Genomic DNA, 20,463 nt, shown 5'->3' with positions numbered 1-20,463 from the left:
GCAGTGGAGGATGCACTTTTCCCCTTAGAGTTCGTATGAGTTTTACGAGACACTCTGGGTGGGGTTATGATACTCCACGGTGGTGCTCTGGGTGGGGTTATGATACTCCCCGGTGGCGCTCTGGGTGAGGTTATGATACTCCCCGGTGGCGCTCTGGGTGGGGTTATGATACTCCCCGGTGGCGCTCTGGGTGGGGTTATGATACTCCCCGGTAGCGCTCTGGGTGGGGTTATGATACTCCCCGGTGGAGCTCTGGTTGGGGTTATGATACTCCACGGTGGCGCTCTGGGTGGGGTTATGATACTCCCCGGTAGCGCTCTGGGTGGGGTTATGATACTCCCCGGTGGAGCTCTGGTTGGGGTTATGATACTCCACGGTGGCGCTCTGGGTGGGGTTATGATACTCCACGGCGGCTGCTCTCGGTGGGGTTATTATACTGCATGGCGGACGCTCTGGGTGGGGTTATTCTACTGCACGCTGCTGCTCTGGGTGGCGTTATTATACTGCACAATGGACGCTCCTACTTTCTGTGTATACAACAGCCCAGGTAGGTTATGTTTGAGGGTTCGGCCCCTCGGGATGGATTTGTTGTCGACATTCTGCAGCGGAAAATCCAAATCAAAACCTGCATCACTTGATGTGGATGTTGATGTGGAGCGGTGGGATCTGCATCTACAGTCTGGGGCCATGACTGACCGGCTGCAGATCCACCATCGGCCCCGCGGGTCACTTTCTTCTGCAGTTTGTGGGGGAGCGCTTTAGAATCTCATCCGCTTTGCTGTTCCTGTAAATGTTGTGGGTTTTTCTGTTGGAGGGTCCGTGCCGATAATCTGGTGAGGCCAGAACCTAAGAAAGCCTCTTCAGTGTATTCTGTTCTTTCTGCTTGCAGGTCAACGAGCTGGACACGTACTCCTCCGACCAGGAGCGTTCGGATTACATCATCGGGGACGGATCGCGTCCGAACAGTAATGTTACAGATGTGAGTCATGGGGCTGCTGCCCTACAGGATCTCTGGTTGTCGGGTCTCGGCGATGACTCCTTGGAACGTTTTAGAGCTCGATGAGTTTTTACATGCTGCAGTCTGTTTGATGCTGGTCATTCTTCCCCGGTTCCTTCATCCGGTGTCGGCATTCTTACTGCACACTATTACTTCATTAGTTGCTTGTCACAAAGGTGCCTGCCCTGAATATACCGGAGAAGGTATATTGCTTCTGCAGCGCCACCTACTGGAAGAGCAGGGTATGAGTGGAGGAAACGAGGGCAGAGCTCCTTTGTGGCGTGGAGCTTCTGGTCGGATGAGCTACTAGTTCCCCGATGAACCGGCAGGCAGCTGGGAAATGTGTTGGAACCCTTTTTGCTTTTACTTGCATATTTTGTTGTCACATTTTTTCCCGCCTTTCATTGTTTGTTGTCCTGCGATGCGTCTGTAAAGGGGCGTGCGATTACTGCTCATATTAGGATCGGTGCCCCCCAGAGGTCTTATATGACGACGTGAGAGAAATGTGGATAAAAAATACATACAAAGATAACTGGAAAAAATAAAATAAAAAAATGCAAATATAAAAAAAGCCGCCCGTCCGCCCGTCGCCCCGTCTGCCACCCCGTCCGCCGCCCCGTCTGTTGCCCCATAATCTGAGAATACAGTTGTATATCAAAACGACCAAAATAAAGGAAAATGTACTTTATATTTGTATCTATAAATTTGCCTAAAAGTGTTTTTTGCCATTTTTGACTCCTTGTATCTTAAGAGCTATGCATCCTTTTGGGTCCATAATGTGAATAATGAGAACCATTTCTATGGAGTACACATTGATACATTCAGAGCCGAGTTGGATCGCATTGATTAGGAGTTATTACTGCTTAAAATATGAGTTTTATTTTGCGCGATGGAATTTTTCAGCTCCTTTGACATGAAATGGTGGCAGAATGATGATAAGAGGGGCAGAATGATGATAAGAGGGGCAGAATGATGATAAGAGGGGCAGAATGATGATAAGAGGGGCAGTCTGAGGAGCTTAGCTGGATTCAGCACCAAAAGGTCTCCTAGTGTGTGAAGGTTCATTGCTCTAGAGTCATTGGAACTGGCTTGGCAATGGATTGAAATCGCCCCTTTTTTCAGGTTGCGCGCTGTAATCACATGACAACCCCCTAGATTAAGACCTGTAGGCTGTAATCACATGACAACCCCCTAGATTAAGACCTGTAGGCTGTAATCACATGACAACCCCCTAGATTAAGACCTGTAGGCTGTAATCACATGACAACCCCCTAGATTAAGACCTGTAGGCTGTAATCACATGACAACCCCCTAGATTAAGACCTGTAGGCTGTAATCACATGACAACCCCCTAGATTAAGACCTGTAGGCTGTAATCACATGACAACCCCCTAGATTAAGACCTGTAGGCTGTAATCACATGACAACCCCCTAGATTAAGACCTGTAGGCTGTAATCACATGACAACCCCCTAGATTAAGACCTGTAGCTCGTGAACCAAAGCACTTTGAAGCCTAATATTCTGGCTATCTTAGTTTAGGGTCCGGGTCTATCTTTGTGCAAAGTGTCATTGAAATCTGAGATGGTCGACCGGGAGCGTTGGTTGAACTGACATGGAATGACCCATGTTAATTAGTATACAAAAAAATCGCTGACCTCTCCTTTGCCCCCCATATCCAATCTCTGGCCCAAACATGCCACATGCACCTCAGAAATATTGCTAAAATACGTCCGTTCCTAACCACGGACACGCTAAAGACGCTCGTGGTTGCCCTCATCCACTCCCGGCTTGACTACTGCAACTCGCTACTCATTGGCCTCCCCCGCACTAGACTCGCTCCACTCCAGTCCATACTAAATGCAGCAGCTAGACTCATTTCTCTACCCAGTCGTTACTCAGACGCCTCTGCATTATGCCAGTCGCTGCATTGGCTGCCCATCCACTGCAGAACTAAATGTAAACTCCTCTACCTCACTCACAAAGCTCTGCATGGCGCTGCGCCACCATACATCGCCTCCCTGCTGTCAGTATACCACCATACATCGCCTCCCTACTGTCAGTACACCACCATACATCGCCTCCCTACTGTCAGTACACCACCATACATCACCTCCCTACTGTCAGTACACCACCATACATCGCCTCCCTACTGTCAGTACACCACCATACATCGCCCTCCGCACTGTCAGTACACCACCATACATCACCTCCCTCCTGTCAGTATACCACCATACATCGCCTCCCTGCTGTCAGTATGCCACCCAGCCCGCTCACTCCGATCGGCTAACACCCTCAGACTAAACACCCCCGTAATACGAACCTCTCATGCTCGCCTACAGGACTTCACCAGAGCAGCACCCATCCTCTGGAACGCTCTACCCCAAGGCATCCGGACAATTCCCGATGCACGAAATTTCAGACGTGCCTTAAAAACGCACCTTTTCAGGGAGGCATACCAAATCCCCTGACCTAGTCCCTCGCCCCGCCCTATGGTGCTCCACCCTGTTTGCCTTCTAATAATTGATCTGTACATGAAATTTCCTATTGCCTGTGTTCCCCACCCCCTGCCCCTCCTGTACCACCCCAACCCATTTGTGTCTAACCCAATGTACCTCACATTGTAATTGTTGTATTGTTTTGCATTTATCCATGCCTGAAAGCGCTGCGGAATAAGTTGGCGCTATACAAATAAAGATTATTATTATTATTACTTCTTTTGCCCCCAAATGTCTTGCCTCTCGTCCCCCAGTATGCAGGATGTAGTCCAAAAGCCTCATCTCACTACTACATGGAAATAGGAAGGCATAGATGTATCACACGATGGTATGGCAGATGGGCCCCTGGGGGCACCAGACCATGGTAATCAGTTTTGCATTGTGGCCCCTGTAAGAGAGAGAGAGTAAACCCTATTGCAGAGTTGAAGAGTAGCATCCGAGGAGCAGGAATCAGATTTGCGCATCTCTGAGTCCCGCTGGACGGCTGCTATGACTGACGTAAGGAAAGCGTATTGGAAGTGACGTCCTTCTGCTATGATACACGCATGGGGCCGTTCACAGTTCAGCGCGGACGCCATCATTGCGGGACCGGGTTAGTGAACGGTGAAGCGCAGATTCAGTATGGATGCCATACGAATTACTAGTAAGAGCGCGACCCACGATGAAGACCATGCAAGTTTCAGTGTCAACGTGTGGGTTGGATTTTGGCGCAACCGCCTCATTGGATCCGTGTTCAATCCAGAGACTCTCAACACAGATTGGTCCCTGAATCTCCTGCAGACGACGGACGACTTCCTGGATGATCCGCTCCTATCAAAGGAGGCCACTTCCAGTCCGCTTTCCTTCCGTCAGTCATAGCGGCGGTCCCACAGGACTTAGAGTTGCACAATCGGGTTTCTGCTTCTCACACGATACTCTTCAACTCTGCAATTGGGTTTTACTCTCTATCTCTGCAGGGGCCACAACACAAAACTGATCTGCAGGGTCCAGAGCCCCCAGGGGCCCGTGCACCATCCCTTCATGTAGCGCATCCATGCTGACTACACCCTGTATATACATCGGCTGGTATTACTTTGTTTAGTTATTCTGTCTATCTCCATATCCTTCGCCTCTGATGGTCATGTGATCTCATCTGACCACCTGGGAATTACCTGGCTTTCTGTTCTCTCAAGAAGTCTAGTTTTTCAGACAGCGTACGTCTTGTGACGGATGCTTCCACACAAGCTCTTTAGATTAAAGGCTCCTGTCACACCGTTATAATGAAGGAGATGAAAGTTAATCCTCCTAACTGTATAGTTGTAGTCTGTAGCTTATTTAGGTGAATGTAGAAAGCAATGAAAATCACACTGACCTCCCAGCAGACAGAGATGGTACTGACTCTAGCTGGTCATCTGATGTTGTGCTTGACGCATCATGGGAGTGTTAGGTGAGCATGGCGAAATCTCAGCATCAGCATGGTGTGTGATAAGTATTGGACAGGCAGCTGTACTTGATGGAAGTGACTGCAGTATTCAGAGGAGATCTCTAGTGTTTTTTTTTACATTCACCATTAAGTTTCGATAAATGTTAGTGACGTTATCTAGTTATCATCACTTCCATTGTGTCCCATTTAGTTTTGTATTAATGTTGTAGTGAATGTGAATTATCTGGTAATTCCTGCTTTATGATGAGACTCCCCTCTGTCTTCACAGAGCCCATCCAGTGGGCAAAGAGAGAGAAGTTTTCTGGAGGAAAGCCCTGAAAAGAGCGAGTACCTGGATACAGTATGTATATGCAGTGATCGCTGCTACATGTGAACCAGCCCTATAGGGGAGAGAACAGTAAAAGGTTAAAAAAAAGTTAGACTCACTGCTTCAGTCTCCCGCCGGTCCATCGCTGCTGCTCCCATCCTCACCTCTGGTCTTTGCTGACAAACTGCAGCAATGGCGTCTGGGTACTCGCAGGACGGAGCAGCAGTCGGGTGTATAGAAGACGCTACTGCATGCTGCAGCCATGTAAACAGAGACCAGCAGCAAGAGCCGGATCGGCAGCACTGGACCTGGTGGGGAATCAGTAGAGCGATTTTCTGCCCTCATCCAACCTTTAAATGACTTGGAAGCCTCTTTAGGGCCCATGCACACATGGCGGATTTTGATTTTAATGCAGATCCACTGGAGCTTTCACTCTTTCATGAAGGGGTGATGTTTGCTGCTGATCTGCATTAAACTCCACACCAAGTCCACTACGTGCGAACGCAACCCTAAAGTACATTTACACACCGCGAATCCACAGCCGCAGATCAACTTTGGGTTTTGGTGGGGAAATGCTGTGGATCTGCATTGGTCAGTTGATGCGCGGATTTAGTGCAGCTCTCATTCGCAGCTTGGGGACGGATTTTAAAAATGTCTTCCACTTTGTAACTTTGTAAATCCTGCCGCTTCTGTTTGTGGAAATTCGTCACTGAAAACCCACGACAAGTCCGCCCTCTGTGAACTCACCCTTAGAGGGATTTTACCATGAAGGACATTTATCCACTATCCATTGTGGGTTCAACCACTAGGATCTCCCGCGATCCTGAAACCGGTGCGCTCAGATACCCCATGTGAAAGCAGCGGCGGTGCGCATACCTGACCACCTCTCCATTCACTTCTATGGGACGGAGGTTAAAGGGGTTGTACTAAAACTGCAAGCTGTCTCCTAGCCACAAAAAATGCAATTTCACTATCTTTGGGGGGCGGGAAGGTGGGATGCCTTGTGTCCACACTGCGGCAAAAATGACATAACCATTCAATGGGTCAATACGATTATGACGATAACAAATCTTACAGCTTTTTTTTTTTTGCTGTACTACATATATATATATATATATATATATATATATATATATATATATATATATATATATATATATATATATATATATATATCCTCATTTTAGGGGCTGCAGTAACCTGACAGTGAGGAGTAGAGGGACCCCAGTTCTTGAGATCTGTCAGGGTCTCGTCAGTAAGACTCCCATTGATCAGCTATCCGCTGTCCTGTGGATATGCTGTGGATAGGGGATAACTTGCAATTTTGGTACCACTCCTTGAAGTATGTGCATCGACAGTCCACTCACACAGGCATTTGGGATTGTTGGAGTTTCCAGCAGTCAGACCTCCAGCAAACCCAATAATAGTGATGTGGGGTCGTGTGTGCGGCCGCTGCTGTAGGTCACCCACATGCTGTTCTGTATATTACTGACCGGCTCTTCTCTTCCTCCCTTCAGGACTCTCAGTCCAGCATGGGAAGCCCCTCGGCTCGCTTTGCACACAGTATTATTGGTGCTGAGGATGAAGACTTTGATGCTGAACCAGAGCAGGTAATCGGGGCGCGGGGTCTTCCCGGCTGCAGTCACATGTTGCTGTTGTATTACTGCAATATAGCCTCATGTGAGGGCAGCCGCAGTGCTTACAAAGATGCATAGGATGTCCTATAGCAGAACTCATTGTGACTGCAGGTATTCTTATGCATTTATTCCAAGGTTTGTTTAAAATGATTGTGTTAAAGGGGCGTTCTGAGACTTTAGTGTTGAGGATTTACCTTAAAAGATAGGCCATCAATATTAGATCTGTGGGTGTTCAACTTCTGGCAGCCCTGCTGATCAGCTGACTGACAGGGCTGCGGCAGTCAGGCAGCCACTTCATGGTTCACCAGGTACAGCGCCATACATTTAGCAGTGCATGTACCTGGTATTACATCTCAGTGAGCTGCAGCATCAGGCACAGCCGCTTCTACATAATTACAATGAGGAGGAGGTTGATTGCAGCCGCGGTTGAGCACACACGTGCTGCTGCTCCATGCAGCGTGTATGAGGGAAATGGAGGATTATAGAAACCTCTACAGTTGGGTAAGTGGAGGAAGCGGGGAGGACCTGATCTGTGTCCTCCCTGCATTTTTCTGTATGGATATCGCTGCTAATAGTAACCCAATTGCCATCAGCAGACTCTAGAATGTGCGATACAAGGGCTGCCAGAAGACCACTGACCCGAAATTTTAACTGTTTCTCCCTTTTTTTAGTCCCCATCGAGGACTTGAACTTGCGATCGGTTGATTGCTCATAGAGCATAATGCAATACCATAGTATAAACTTATACTGCAACACTATCAAGACGTGCCGCAGGCATGGCTTAGTAGGCAATCAGTCATGGTAGACCTGTGGGCCTTAAGAAGGTGCCAAGCTGCCATGGCAACTAAACAGCATCTTGTGATGATATGGGTGGGGCTGTTTAGGATTCCCCCGAATACTGATCAGGGCATTTAATTGTCGCTGTCAGAATTCACAGCATTTAAAGGGTTAACAGCCGAGATCAGCGTTAACGCTGATCTCGGCTGTTGCGGGCAGCTGTTGGCTGTCAGACACCCGACACCCGTTGTGTATGGAGCACTATCAACCCCAGATCCCGCTCCATACAAAGTTTTCACTCCCAGGGTGTAAATGTATGACTTGGGGAGTGAAGGGGTTAGAAGACCTGTCATGGGGTCTCCTGGGTACTGAATCTGCCCAGTCATAGAGTGATGCATGATCTGTTGATAGATGACTGAATAGCTGTACAGAGTCTGTTATGCAGTAGTGTGGGAAAGCTGGATCCCAGTCCCAGGACGAGTGACGCTGGTGGTCATTGGTTGTAACCGAGACGGTCAGTGGTGAACAGGGACTAGTGATAGCAGAAAACTACTGAAGAAGGTCCATGTTTGCCACTCACTTAGTTGTCTTCTTGCAGCCGGTGCCGGACCAGTGCAGCTGCTTCCAGAGCATGGACCTCCTGAAGTCTCACCCCGCTCACCTTGCAGTTTTCATATTCTACGTTGTCTCTCAGTTTGACCCTGCGCCTCTGGTAGGTAACGGAAGACACGAAAAGCATAAAACTCCAAAGCGATGTTCCACCTTTGATTAACCTCAGCTTTGTAGACAGCAAGAGCAAAATCGAGAAGCCTCGTAATCCTTCTTCCACACCAGCCCCCACTGTCGGAGGGACTTACAGTGGCGTTATTTGTATTCGCACTACGTCTCGTGTGACTCCCAGCGTAACCCAACTCATTAACACCTGAGCGTTTACTTCGCCTGATGATCGTATGAATAGCTAATACATGAACGGGGTGGTAGAGTGCGAATCCATTTGCAAAATCACTTTTCTGTAATCTAATAATGATAAAGTACCGCGCTCCCTGCTGCGTTGTATCTACCCATTAAAGCACACCTGAGTTTTCAGCGAGTTTTCTAAAATACACCAGGTCCTCCTTTACCCTTATTGGTTGCTGTTTGCACCCTGTTTCATCTCTGTTAACTCTGATTTTTACCTTCCCCATTTTTCTGCTGTTTGCAGTCCACTTTCATGGAGGAGGCATGTAGCAAGCTTAGCATTCTGCCAGTAGTTCACTGTCCAGCACCTCCTTGCTTTAACTTCCTGCAGGATTACACTGAGAGGAGACACCTATATATAGATAACACAGGAGCCACCATTCACAATAGTCACAGCTCCCCTCCTCCCCCTCCCTGCACAGACAGGATTACACTGAGGGGAGACACCTATACGTAGATAACACAGGACCCACCATTCACAATAGTCACAGCTCACCTCCTCCCCTCCCTGTACAGGCAGGATTACACTGAGAGGTGACACCTATATATAGATAACACAGGAGCCACCATTCACAATAGTCACAGCTCCCCTCCCTGCACAGGCAGGATTACACTGAGAGGTGACACCTATATATAGATAACAGGAGCCACCATTCACAATAGTCACAGCTCCCCTCCTCCCCCCCCCTCCCTGCACAGACAGGATTACACTGAGGGGAGACACCTATACGTAGATAACACAGGACCCACCATTCACAATAGTCACAGCTCATCTCCTCCCCTCCCTGCACAGGCAGGATTACACTGAGAGGTGACACCTATATATAGATAACACAGGAGCCACCATTCACAATAGTCACAGCTCACCTCCTCCCCTCCCTGTACAGACAGGATTATACTGAGAGAAGACACCTATAAAGAGATAAGGCAGGACCCAACATTTACAATAGTTACAGCTCACCTCCTCCTCCCTGTATAGACAGGATAATACTTGAGAGGAGACACCTATATGTAGATAACAAAGGATCAACCATTCACCACATATGTCACAGCTCCCCTCCCTGCATACTGACCACTAAGCCTAATAGTCTGACACTTCCTGTTCTGTAGAGAAAACTTCTCAGCTGTCATCTCATTATCATCACAGAGAGGATTACACTGAGAGGTGACAACTATATATAGATAACACAGGACCACCATTCACAATAGTCACAGCTCACCTCCTCTCCTCCCTGCACAGACAGGATTACACTGAGAGGAGACACCAATATATAGATAACACAGGAGCCATCATTCACAAAAGTCACAGCTCACCTCCTCCCCTCCCTGCACAGACAGGATTACACTGAGAGAAGACACCTATATATAGATAACACAGGAGCCACCATTCACAATAGTCACAACTCACCTCCTCCCCTCCCTGTACAGACAGGATTACACTGAGAAGGTACACCTATATATAGATAACACAGGACCCACCATTCACAATAGTCACAGCTCACCTTATTCTGCCTGTTGTGTCTCTGGGCCATGAGGCTGCTGTAAAGCATCTCTCAATGTCCTTAACTGCAGCTTAGGCAATATGGCCGCCCCATTTGTCATGAACAGAAAATAAAATGAAAAATTTCTTGTCTGTATTATTGGAGGACACAGCTGAAAATTGTAGGCATAGCTACTGCCACCAGGGGGCAGACACTAAACAGAAAAAGTGTTAGCTCCTCCTTCTAGGTATACCCTTCCTGCAGGCACCAAGCTAATCAGTTTTTAGTTTAGTGTCTGTAGGAGGCGACGTGGTTCTTGTCGGTCTTCAGAACCTCTAGGATTCAGGGAATACATGTAGTTAGGACTCAAAGCATAGGTATATCCTGGAAGAGGTAAGTATGTTCTATCTCCACAGGGGATGTCTGGGGCAAGATGTTTTTCTTTTTTTTTCTCCTGTGCCAGCTATGGCTGACGCCGGTACAGTGGATGTGGTAGGCTGCCACACAGCCTCTTGGGTCGTGTGGCCTGTGGAAGGTTAGAGGCCGAACCTTTAGCTTCATCTTCAGGCCTACTTTGGCCACTCCCCGGGGGCGTGTTCTATTATGCTTAAGACGCTCACGCCACTACTGAATGTGCCAGGCATTTGTGCAGAGGTATTCTTTCCGGGTCTCCGGAAAGACATTGTACATCAGACAAGCCAAGCGGGAAGGTTTATCTGTGAAGCTTCCCTGAAATGCAACCAGGCTCTTAGCTTGCGCTTCTGTAGCCACCAGATCATCTCTGACTCCACAGGTGGAAAAAGTTCTTGCCTACCGCAGACCTGATCCAGACATGCGAGCGCTCCGCAGAAGCACCTACTTCAATTTTGTTCCTTTCGCTGTCCCACTCCTCACAGCTCGGACAATAAGAAAGCTTCACAAGAACAAAAATGAAGGCCCTCGTTTAAAAGGAGACCTTCCTTTCTTCCACGACCACAATCTGCAAAGTCAGCATCTACAAAATCTTCCGCATGAAGGCTGGACCCCACCTAATTCTTTCCTAGAGGGGGGAATGATTTAACCTATTCAGGGAGACCCGTTTAGCCCACATCTGACACCTGGGTTCAGGAGCCCGGTTCAGACGGTTATGCCATGGAATTTGTGGTACGACCCCCCCCCCCCCCCCCCCCCCCGATCGCTTCTTCAACTCCAGAATTCCGAGGTCTCCTTTAAAGGCCAACGCCTTTGCTCATGAAATGCACACCCTATCTACGCAAGGCATCATCATTCTGGTTCCTCCTTCTCAACACTTGATGGGTTTCTATTACAACCTATCCTTCTTGGGTTCCACGAATCGCACTGTCAGACCTTTTTGTAGACCTGAAGAAGTCTAATCAGAATGTGAAGGTCTGTCAATGTTTGGCCAATTTCACGCTCTGCCTCTGCAATGCACCATTCTCTCCCAATGGGACAAAGCTGTGGACTGTTTTGATCGGAAGATCCAAATACCTCTGAGAACGCAGAGCTCTCTTCGTTGGTGGCTGGATTTCCCGCGGATCCACCTGCGACTCCCATTTTGGATCCTTTAATGGCAGACACTCTACATAGATGCCAGTCTTTTAGGCTGGAGGGGTACTTGTGTGAAATCTTGTGGTACAAGGCACTTGGGTCAAACAGGAATCCAGACTGCCAATAAAGAAGTTGGAGCTTCAGCCACTCTGTCGTTTCATCACTTGGCACCCCATCTGACAGGTTGCCCAGTCGCATACAAACAATGCGATGCCTGTCACGTACATAAATTATCAAGGCGGAATCTGCAGCATGATGGTCAGGGCAGGAGCAACAAAGATCTTGACCTAGGCCGAAGATCATCTTCCAGTGCTCTCGGTGGTCCACATACCACGGGTAGACAACAGAATAGCAGACTTCCTCAGCAGGAAGACAGTCGATCCGGAAGAATGGGAGCTACATCCCAAAGTCTTTTGAGTACTTTGTCTAAAGTGGGCTAGCTGGACATCCATCTGATGGTATCTACAATCAATCGCAAGCTGCCAATCTTTGTGGCCAGGTCTCAGGATCCCCAAGCTTGAGAGGTGGACGCACTAGTAATTCCACTAATTCTTTGACTTCTCAAAAAGGTAAAGATGGAAGGGTCTCCTGGTGATTCTCATTGCACCAGATTGGCCCCGCCAGCCGTGCTACACAGATCTGGTCGATCTACTCATGGAGTCTCCCTCTTCAAGAGGATCTTCTCTTACAGGGACCCCTCTTCCACCCGAATTTATCCATGCTATGTTGAATGTCATGGCGGTGAAACTGCGTTATTGAAGACCTGGGGATTTACAGAACCTGTCATTCAAACCATGATGAAGGCTAGAAAGCCATCCTCGTATCGGGTTTGGAAAAGCTTCTTCCTGTGGTGCAAACAATGCAACTTTCATCCTATGTGGTTTTTCTTTATCACTCCTTCTGTCCTCTCAATGGGAGGGTCTTGAATTGGCTTGAGTCCCTTAGTCCCCCTATAAGGACAAGTATCCGCTCTATCCATACTTTTCCAAGGCTCACTGGCCTCAAAGTCAGTCGTATGTGCATTCCTACAAGAGGTCACTCGCCCCACTCCTCCGCACCATTCTCCTGTACCAGCTTGGGACCTTATTCTTGTACTTGACGTGCTACAGTATCATCCATTGGAGCCACTGAGGGAGGTTCCAACTGCCTGACTTGAAGGTGGCCTACTTGGTAGCCGTCGCCTCCATCCGAGGCGCCTCCATTCTGAGCTCGCAGCATTGTCGACCATGCCACTGTTGACCGTCTTCTATGAAGACAAGGTAGTTCTATGTCCGGTCCGCTCCTTTCTGCTAAGGTAGTGTCAGCATTCCATCTCATTAAGTACATCATTCTGCCCCTCCACAGTTCACCCGAGAGAATGTGCTCTTCACAAACTAGATCTTGTGTGAACCTTAAGGACCTACCTTTCTTAGACAGTTTCTCTCAGATGCCCCGACTCTGTTCATGATTCCTGATGGCCAGAGACGTGGTCTAACGACTTCCAAAGCGGTCATCTATCGCTGGATTCGATCAGCGGTCGTAGAGGCCTATCGTGCCAAGGGCAGAGCGCCTCTATTCCACGTTACGGCGCCCTCTACTTGGGTAGTGGGGGCTTCATGGGCGGTACGCAACGTTGCTTCCACTGTTCTAGTGTGTAAAGTCGTTCATGGACCTCTTTGAACACATTTCAACATTTTACTGGGTGCGAACTTTTGCATTGGCCGTATTAGTACTCTCACGTATATTTCTCGGAGTACGTGTTCTGCAGTTGCACACGGTGCTGCTCCGAATTACAGTATTGAGAACGTTTTGTCATGTTATTGACTGTTTTCGTATCCTGCTTGCACACAAAAGGATTAGCTTGGTGACTGCAGGGCGGTATAGCTGGTAGGAGGAGCTAACAAGTTTTATGCTTAGTGTCGCCTCCTAGTGGCAGTAGCTATACCCATGGTCAGAGCTGTGCCCCGCTGTGCCCCCCAATGAACAAGATTAGACTAGATTTTACGGTAAGTACAAAAATCTTGTTTTACAATCAAAAAATACTAGATTCTCAACAATGGAACATCTTTCCCGCTCTTACTTTCAGTCGTTAGGTCTTATAAATAGGTGACTCAGTCCCTTTAAATCCTCTGTTGTGCTGTAACAAGCTCCGTCTGCTCTCTCCACAGCTCTGCTACCTGTACGGGGACCTTTACCAGCAAACCAACTCAAAGGAAACCCGCAGAGTATTTCTCGAGTTCTATCAGTTCTTCCTAGAGCGGACCGCGGTGAGAAGCTGCACCTTCATTGTCGCTCTGCCGCAGTTATAAAGTATCGTCTGTTCCTACCACAGAAGTTGTGCCTAAAACTTACCTGATTAATTAGTGCCTTCCGTCTTCATCCCCTATTAATGGCTTTGTATTGACAACCTCTCCCGTCGTCGCCGCACCACGAGGATGTTCCCTCCTGCCGCTTTGATGGATCACATTTGCGTTGCCTTCAGTTAGCTTGGTGACATCAGGAAGTGGTAGAGTGACAGCAGCTGAAATGAGATCTGTCCCCTGGAACTAGATTGGCGTATGGAGCGCAGCTCTGCAGCTGGCGAGGCGAAGTGTCTGCATCTGGGTGCTGACAGCAACATCATGCTTGATGGTTATTTAAATGGGGAGAAGGTGTTGATGTGTTTAGCAGAGACTTGTGCTTTATTACATTCGTATCCATTTCAAAGTTCTTTTTGACAGATAGTTGCTTTCAGAATGTTGCTGGTTGCATTAGAACTGGCCGGTTCACCGTCTGGGATGGGACCGATCTCCGTAGTCCGTGACACATGAGGTGGTTTCAGATGGGACGTCTGACACTCCTGTACATTCACACAGGAGCGACAGTCAGTCCTTTCAGTAAATGGAGACGCAGCGTATCTGTGATGTCTTCCAGCCGCCCGCCTGCATTCACTGTGAGCAAGCAGTCATTTATACACTATGCTAACAAAAGTATGTGCCCCCCGGCAGTTCGCTGTGGTCAGGTGACGTGTGAGCAGTAGGTATAAAGGAGAGGATCACACAGGAGACCCCAGTACAGAAACCATCAGATGTCACCAGGTGTAGAGCTGACAACGGGGTCTGGCAGGGGGATGTCACCAGGTATAGAGCTGACAACGGGGTCTGATGGGGGGATGTCACCAGGTGCAGAGCTGACAACGGGGTCTGGTGGGTGGGATGTCACCAGGTGTAGAGCTGACAACGGGGTCTGGTGGGGGGGATGTCACCAGGTGTAGAGCTGACAACGGGGTCTGGTAGTGGGATGTCACCAGGTGTAGAGCTGCCAACGGGGTCTGGTGGGGGGATGTCATCAGGTGTAGAGCTGACAGTGGGGTCTGGTGAAGGGATGTCACCAGGTGTAGAGCTGACAATGGGGTCTGGCAGGGGGATGTCACCAGGTGTAGAGCTGACAACGGGGTCTGGTGGGGGATGTCATCAGGTGTAGAGCTGACAGTGGGGTCTGGTGAAGGGATATCACCAGGTGTAGAGCTGACAACGGGGTCTGGCAGGGGGATGTCACCAGGTGTAGAGCTGACAACGGGGTCTGATGGGGGGATGTCACCAGGTGCAGAGCTGACAACGGGGTCTGGTGGGTGGGATGTCACCAGGTGTAGAGCTGACAACGGGGTCTGGTAGTGGGATGTCACCAGGTGTAGAGCTGCCAACGGGGTCTGGTGGGGGGATGTCATCAGGTGTAGAGCTGACAGTGGGGTCTGGTGAAGGGATGTCACCAGGTGTAGAGCTGACAATGGGGTCTGGCAGGGGGATGTCACCAGGTGTAGAGCTGACAGCGGGGTCTGGTGGGGGATGTCATCAGGTGTAGAGCTGACAGTGGGGTCTGGTGAAGGGATGTCACCAGGTGTAGAGCTGACAACGGGGTCTGGTGGGGGGATGTCACCAGGTGTAGAGCTGACAACGGGGTCTGGTGGGGGGATGTCACCAGCTGTAGAGCTAACAATGGGGTCTGGCGATGGGATGTTCCCAGGTGTAGAGCTGACAACAGGGTCTGGTGGGGGGATGTCACCAGGTGTCGAGCCGACAACGGGCTCTGGTGGTGGGATGTCACCAGGTGTAGAGCTGACAACAGGGTCTGGCGATGGGATGTCACCAGGTGTAGAGCTGACAACGGGGTCTGGTGGGGGGATGTCACCAGGTGTAGAGCTGACAACGGGGTCTGGTGGTGGGATGTCAGCAGGTGTCGAGCCGACAACGGGCTCTGGTGGTGGGATGTCACCAGGTGTAGAGCTGACAACAGGGTCTGGCGATGGGATGTTCCCAGCTGTAGAGCTGACAACGGGGTCTGGTGGTGGGATGTCACCAGGTGTAGAGCTGACAACGGGGTCTGGTGGTGGGATGTCACCAGGTGTAGAGCTGACAACAGGGTCTGGCGATGGGATGTTCCCAGCTGTAGAGCTGACAACGGGGTCTGGTGGTGGGATGTCACCAGGTGTAGAGCTGACAACGGGGTCTGGTGGTGGGATGTCACCAGGTGTAGAGCTGACAACGGGGTCTGGTGGTGGGATGTCACCAGGTGTAGAGCTGACAACGGGGTCTGGTGGGGGATGTCACCAGGTGTAGAGCTGACAATGGGGTCTGGCGATGGGATGTTCCCAGGTGTAGAGCTGACAACGGGATCTGGCGGGGGGATGTCACCAGGTGTAGAGCTGCCAACGGGGTCTGGTGGGGGGATGTCACCAGGTGTAGAGCTGACAACGGGATCTGGCGGGGGGATGTCACCAGGTGTAGAGCTGACAATGGGGTCTGGTGGTGGGGTGTCACCAGGTGTAGAGCTGACAACGGGCTCTGGTGGGGGGATGTCACCAGGTGTCGAGCTGACAACGGGGTCTCGCGGTGGGATGCCACCAGGTATAGCGCTGACAACGGGGTCTGGCGGTGGGATGCCACCAGGTATAGCGCTGACAACAGGGTCAGGCGGTGGGATGTCACCAGGTGTAGAGCTGACAACGGGGTCTGGTGGGGGGATGTCACCAGGTGTAGAGCTGACAACGGGGTCTGGTGGGGGGATGTCACCAGCTGTAGAGCTAACAATGGGGTCTGGCGATGGGATGTTCCCAGGTGTAGAGCTGACAACAGGGTCTGGTGGGGGGATGTCACCAGGTGTCGAGCCGACAACGGGCTCTGGTGGTGGGATGTCACCAGGTGTAGAGCTGACAACAGGGTCTGGCGATGGGATGTCACCAGGTGTAGAGCTGACAACGGGGTCTGGTGGGGGGATGTCACCAGGTGTAGAGCTGACAACGGGGTCTGGTGGTGGGATGTCAGCAGGTGTCGAGCCGACAACGGGCTCTGGTGGTGGGATGTCACCAGGTGTAGAGCTGACAACAGGGTCTGGCGATGGGATGTTCCCAGCTGTAGAGCTGACAACGGGGTCTGGTGGTGGGATGTCACCAGGTGTAGAGCTGACAACGGGGTCTGGTGGTGGGATGTCACCAGGTGTAGAGCTGACAACAGGGTCTGGCGATGGGATGTTCCCAGCTGTAGAGCTGACAACGGGGTCTGGTGGTGGGATGTCACCAGGTGTAGAGCTGACAACGGGGTCTGGTGGTGGGATGTCACCAGGTGTAGAGCTGACAACGGGGTCTGGTGGTGGGATGTCACCAGGTGTAGAGCTGACAACGGGGTCTGGTGGTGGGATGTCACCAGGTGTAGAGCTGACAACGGGGTCTGGTGGGGGAATGTCACCAGGTGTAGAGCTGCCAACGGGGTCTGGTGGTGGGATGTCACAAACCGATCAGTATGGACATCGCAGTTTTTGGACCTTCTAGAGGGCCATGTTATTGGGAGATGGCAGCCATCCGGTGTGTGCGCTGCCGCCACTTTCAGGGAGACATTGTAAACTGACAGAACGCTGACAACGAGGCCTTGTAGGAGCTGTGAAGGCATCACACACCTTGTTTGCCCTCACTTATGGGGTCTGCAGGGATCTGCATGAGACCTTAAAGATGTATTACGGTTAGTGGATGAAATGACGAAGTTCCCACCCATCCACTGGATGAGTGAAAACTGATAGATTAGTGGGAATTCGACTGCTGGGACCCCCACCGATGCTGAAAACGGCAAACCGTGGCTCCACCTGTCTTGCAATGCAGAATCATTACTTTCTGTTTCCTTAACGTCGCAGTGAACGGGCCGCTGGTCGAACGTCCGCAGTTCTGTTTATTTTAATGGGACCGACAGCCCGTTCATCTGCAGGTAATCTGTCAGGATCCGGTAGATGATGATGTGTCTGCGCAGGCCAGCAGTGATGATTGTAGCAAACGGCATGAACGGTGCTTGCTGCGACGTGCGCTCCTCAGCCGCTCCTCCGCAGGGGGCAGCTGCTGTTTTTGTTACACTGTAGCAGTTTTGTATCATCATAGTCTTCACAATTAACGGATATTGCGATACTTTCTGTAGATGGTGGATAGTGAGCTTCTTACTGTTCTTCTTACAGCATCTCCGAGTCTCTGTTCCAGAAGACCTCGCCGTTGAACTAGGTAAGCGGATAGAAGTATATACAAATTGTTCTACTGTGTAATTGGATACTTTCCTGATTCCTAATATATAGAGCCCCCCCCGCCCGGGCTCCTTATTAGAGCCTCATGATTCAAGCCTCTCTGGATGGAAATTCTCCCCGTGACCCCGGAGTGCGGTATAATGCAAAAAGATCCACCTTCAGCCAGCCTCACGTAGTTTCTTGGATCGCAGCGGGCTGTCCCGTCTCAGACCCGGCAGTCTGCTGATCTTGTCCAGGAGATGTGGGTTGATGCATGAGTAGCGCAGTGATCGGTGGACGCCATTAGTGACGCCGCCTATTTTGCACTCAAGGACAGGACAGTTTTTTAGGGATTTTTATCTCCACTTTTCAGAAGCCATACCTTTTTTTCCTTGATTTGGTCATATGAGGGCTTGTTTTTAAGTAGTGAGCTGCGGTTTTCATTGGTACCAACATTCGTTTTTTTTTTTTTGCAGCATTAATCATGTAGTATAAATGATGTGATCATTATTTTGTGCAGGCTGGTACAATTTTGACAATACCAAAATGACAGTTTAGGGGTACGTGTGGATTTTTTTCATCACTTTTATTGGGTTTTTTGGGAGGTGAAATGAACAAGAAACATTTTTACACTATTTTTTTTTTACGTTCCTGTAGAGGACTCGAACCTGCAATGCTGTGATCGCTTTGTATTTTTATATTGCTTATTATTGCCGTCACAAGCCATGGCAGACCCAGACCCAGTTAATGGCAACCCATCGACCCTCCATGATTACACGGCGGAGAGCTGATGATGTCCTCCCTATGTGAACCTTTTACATGCCACGATCTGCATTGCTTGCTGCATGTAAGGGGTTAACCGCTGCCGATCTGAGCCCATGCCCATGCGTATGCTGTAAGTGAAGGCCCTGGGCCGAGAACTGCTTCCCACCCAAGACGTACATTTATACCTTGGCGTGGGAAGGGGTTAAATGGACACCTTTGCAATACAGGCTGATGCTGAATCAGCAGAGCAGCAGTCAGTTTCTGGAACGTTCCACCATCGGTCTTTACAATAAACTGTTTCTTAGTAGGGTTTCTGGCCTCTATCGTGCTCCGATCCTCCGATCGGCTCTCCTGCCGCCCCGCTGGTGTAACGCCTGCGTACAGGCAGGCTACGTATATTAAATCAGCCGTCGCCGTAGTTGTCTACATCTCGGGTTTTTACCTGATTGCTGGAATGAATCGCATCTATTAACCCCGAGCTTTCATAACGGCGACAATATGAAATAATCTTTACTAGTTAGCGCACTACCGGATTCCCCTCCCCCGCCTCACTGGTAATGGCCGATAATCCACGCCGTTGCATCTAACTCGCTGTTTTTATCAATTGATTACAGAAAAACGACGGCCAGAGTTAATACCGGAAGAATTACTGCGACAGTTTGTGCAGACCATGCTGGACCGCATGAGTCCGGACGCTCAGAAACTTCTAGAGGACTTTAGGTAAACTTACTATTTGTGAACTGAAAAAGATAAGTTAACCAGTTCACGGCCAGAAATTATTTTATGTTTTTATTTTCATTTTTTTGTCTCCTCCCCCCCCCCCCCCCCCCCCCCCCTGCCTTCCAAGAGCCATGACTAGTTTATCTTTCCATTGACACGGCCGTATGAGGACAAGTTACGTTTCAACTCTACCATGTAATGCCGGATAATGCACAGAAAAACGCTTTAACATCTTTTAAACTGAGACATTAAATAAAAGTTGGGCCATTTTTTGGTGGTAGTAGGGGTTAGTTTTTTCAGCGTTCACAGTACAATAAAAATGAGACTTGCGCTATGTCCTGTGTTGGTACGATTACGGGAATGTTTTTTTTGCTTTTAAATTTTTATTAAATCCTTTTTTCCCCTTTCATTTGGTCCCCTCAGGGGACTTGAACTTGTGGTCATTTAATTGCTTATGCAATATTTTGATATTGCAGTCTAGAGTAATTTTTTATGTAACTTTTCAAGCCCTGCCAAGGGTAGGACTTCATTGGTATCTATGCATGGCAGCACCGTAGCATTCAGTAGCCTCTGGACTGCTCTCCTAGCCCATTGGCACCCCCCAATCTCCCCCCTCTGATCATTTAGATGTGCAGTCAGCTTTGTTTGTGGCATCTGAAGAGTTAACTGCCGCAATCAATCCTAACACTAATCACCAAAGACATTTATTCCCACTGGATAGGAGGTCTGACTGCTGAGACGCATGCTCCTACTTCCATTCCATTCACTTCTATGGCGCAGGAGGAGATCTTGTGATCATCTCCCCCCGTCCCCTAGAAGTGAATGTACGTTGTGGTCACATATGTGCAGCGCTGCTCCACAGG

The 20,463-nt window shown here is 49.5% G+C and overlaps 1 protein-coding gene across 2 annotated transcripts in view; it reads left to right on the top strand.

The window, feature by feature from the left end:
* The window catches only part of ARHGEF12 (Rho guanine nucleotide exchange factor 12), a 173,335-nt gene that overhangs the window by 36,520 nt on the left and 116,352 nt on the right, over positions 1-20,463 (top strand). For both annotated transcript variants that reach the window (XM_066606082.1, XM_066606080.1), the window contains 7 exons: positions 890-979; positions 5,185-5,256; positions 6,741-6,833; positions 8,236-8,349; positions 13,771-13,869; positions 18,074-18,116; positions 19,495-19,600. In XM_066606082.1, coding sequence (XP_066462179.1) covers positions 890-979; positions 5,185-5,256; positions 6,741-6,833; positions 8,236-8,349; positions 13,771-13,869; positions 18,074-18,116; positions 19,495-19,600 — 617 coding nt within the window. The remainder of the gene's footprint in view (positions 1-889; positions 980-5,184; positions 5,257-6,740; positions 6,834-8,235; positions 8,350-13,770; positions 13,870-18,073; positions 18,117-19,494; positions 19,601-20,463) is intronic.

The sequence above is a fragment of the Eleutherodactylus coqui genome, chromosome 6 (genome assembly GCF_035609145.1).
Source record: "Eleutherodactylus coqui strain aEleCoq1 chromosome 6, aEleCoq1.hap1, whole genome shotgun sequence".
Taxonomy (NCBI): domain Eukaryota; kingdom Metazoa; phylum Chordata; class Amphibia; order Anura; family Eleutherodactylidae; genus Eleutherodactylus; species Eleutherodactylus coqui.
Note: the sequence above shows the minus strand (reverse complement) of the source record. Positions and strands in the feature narration are given on the sequence as shown.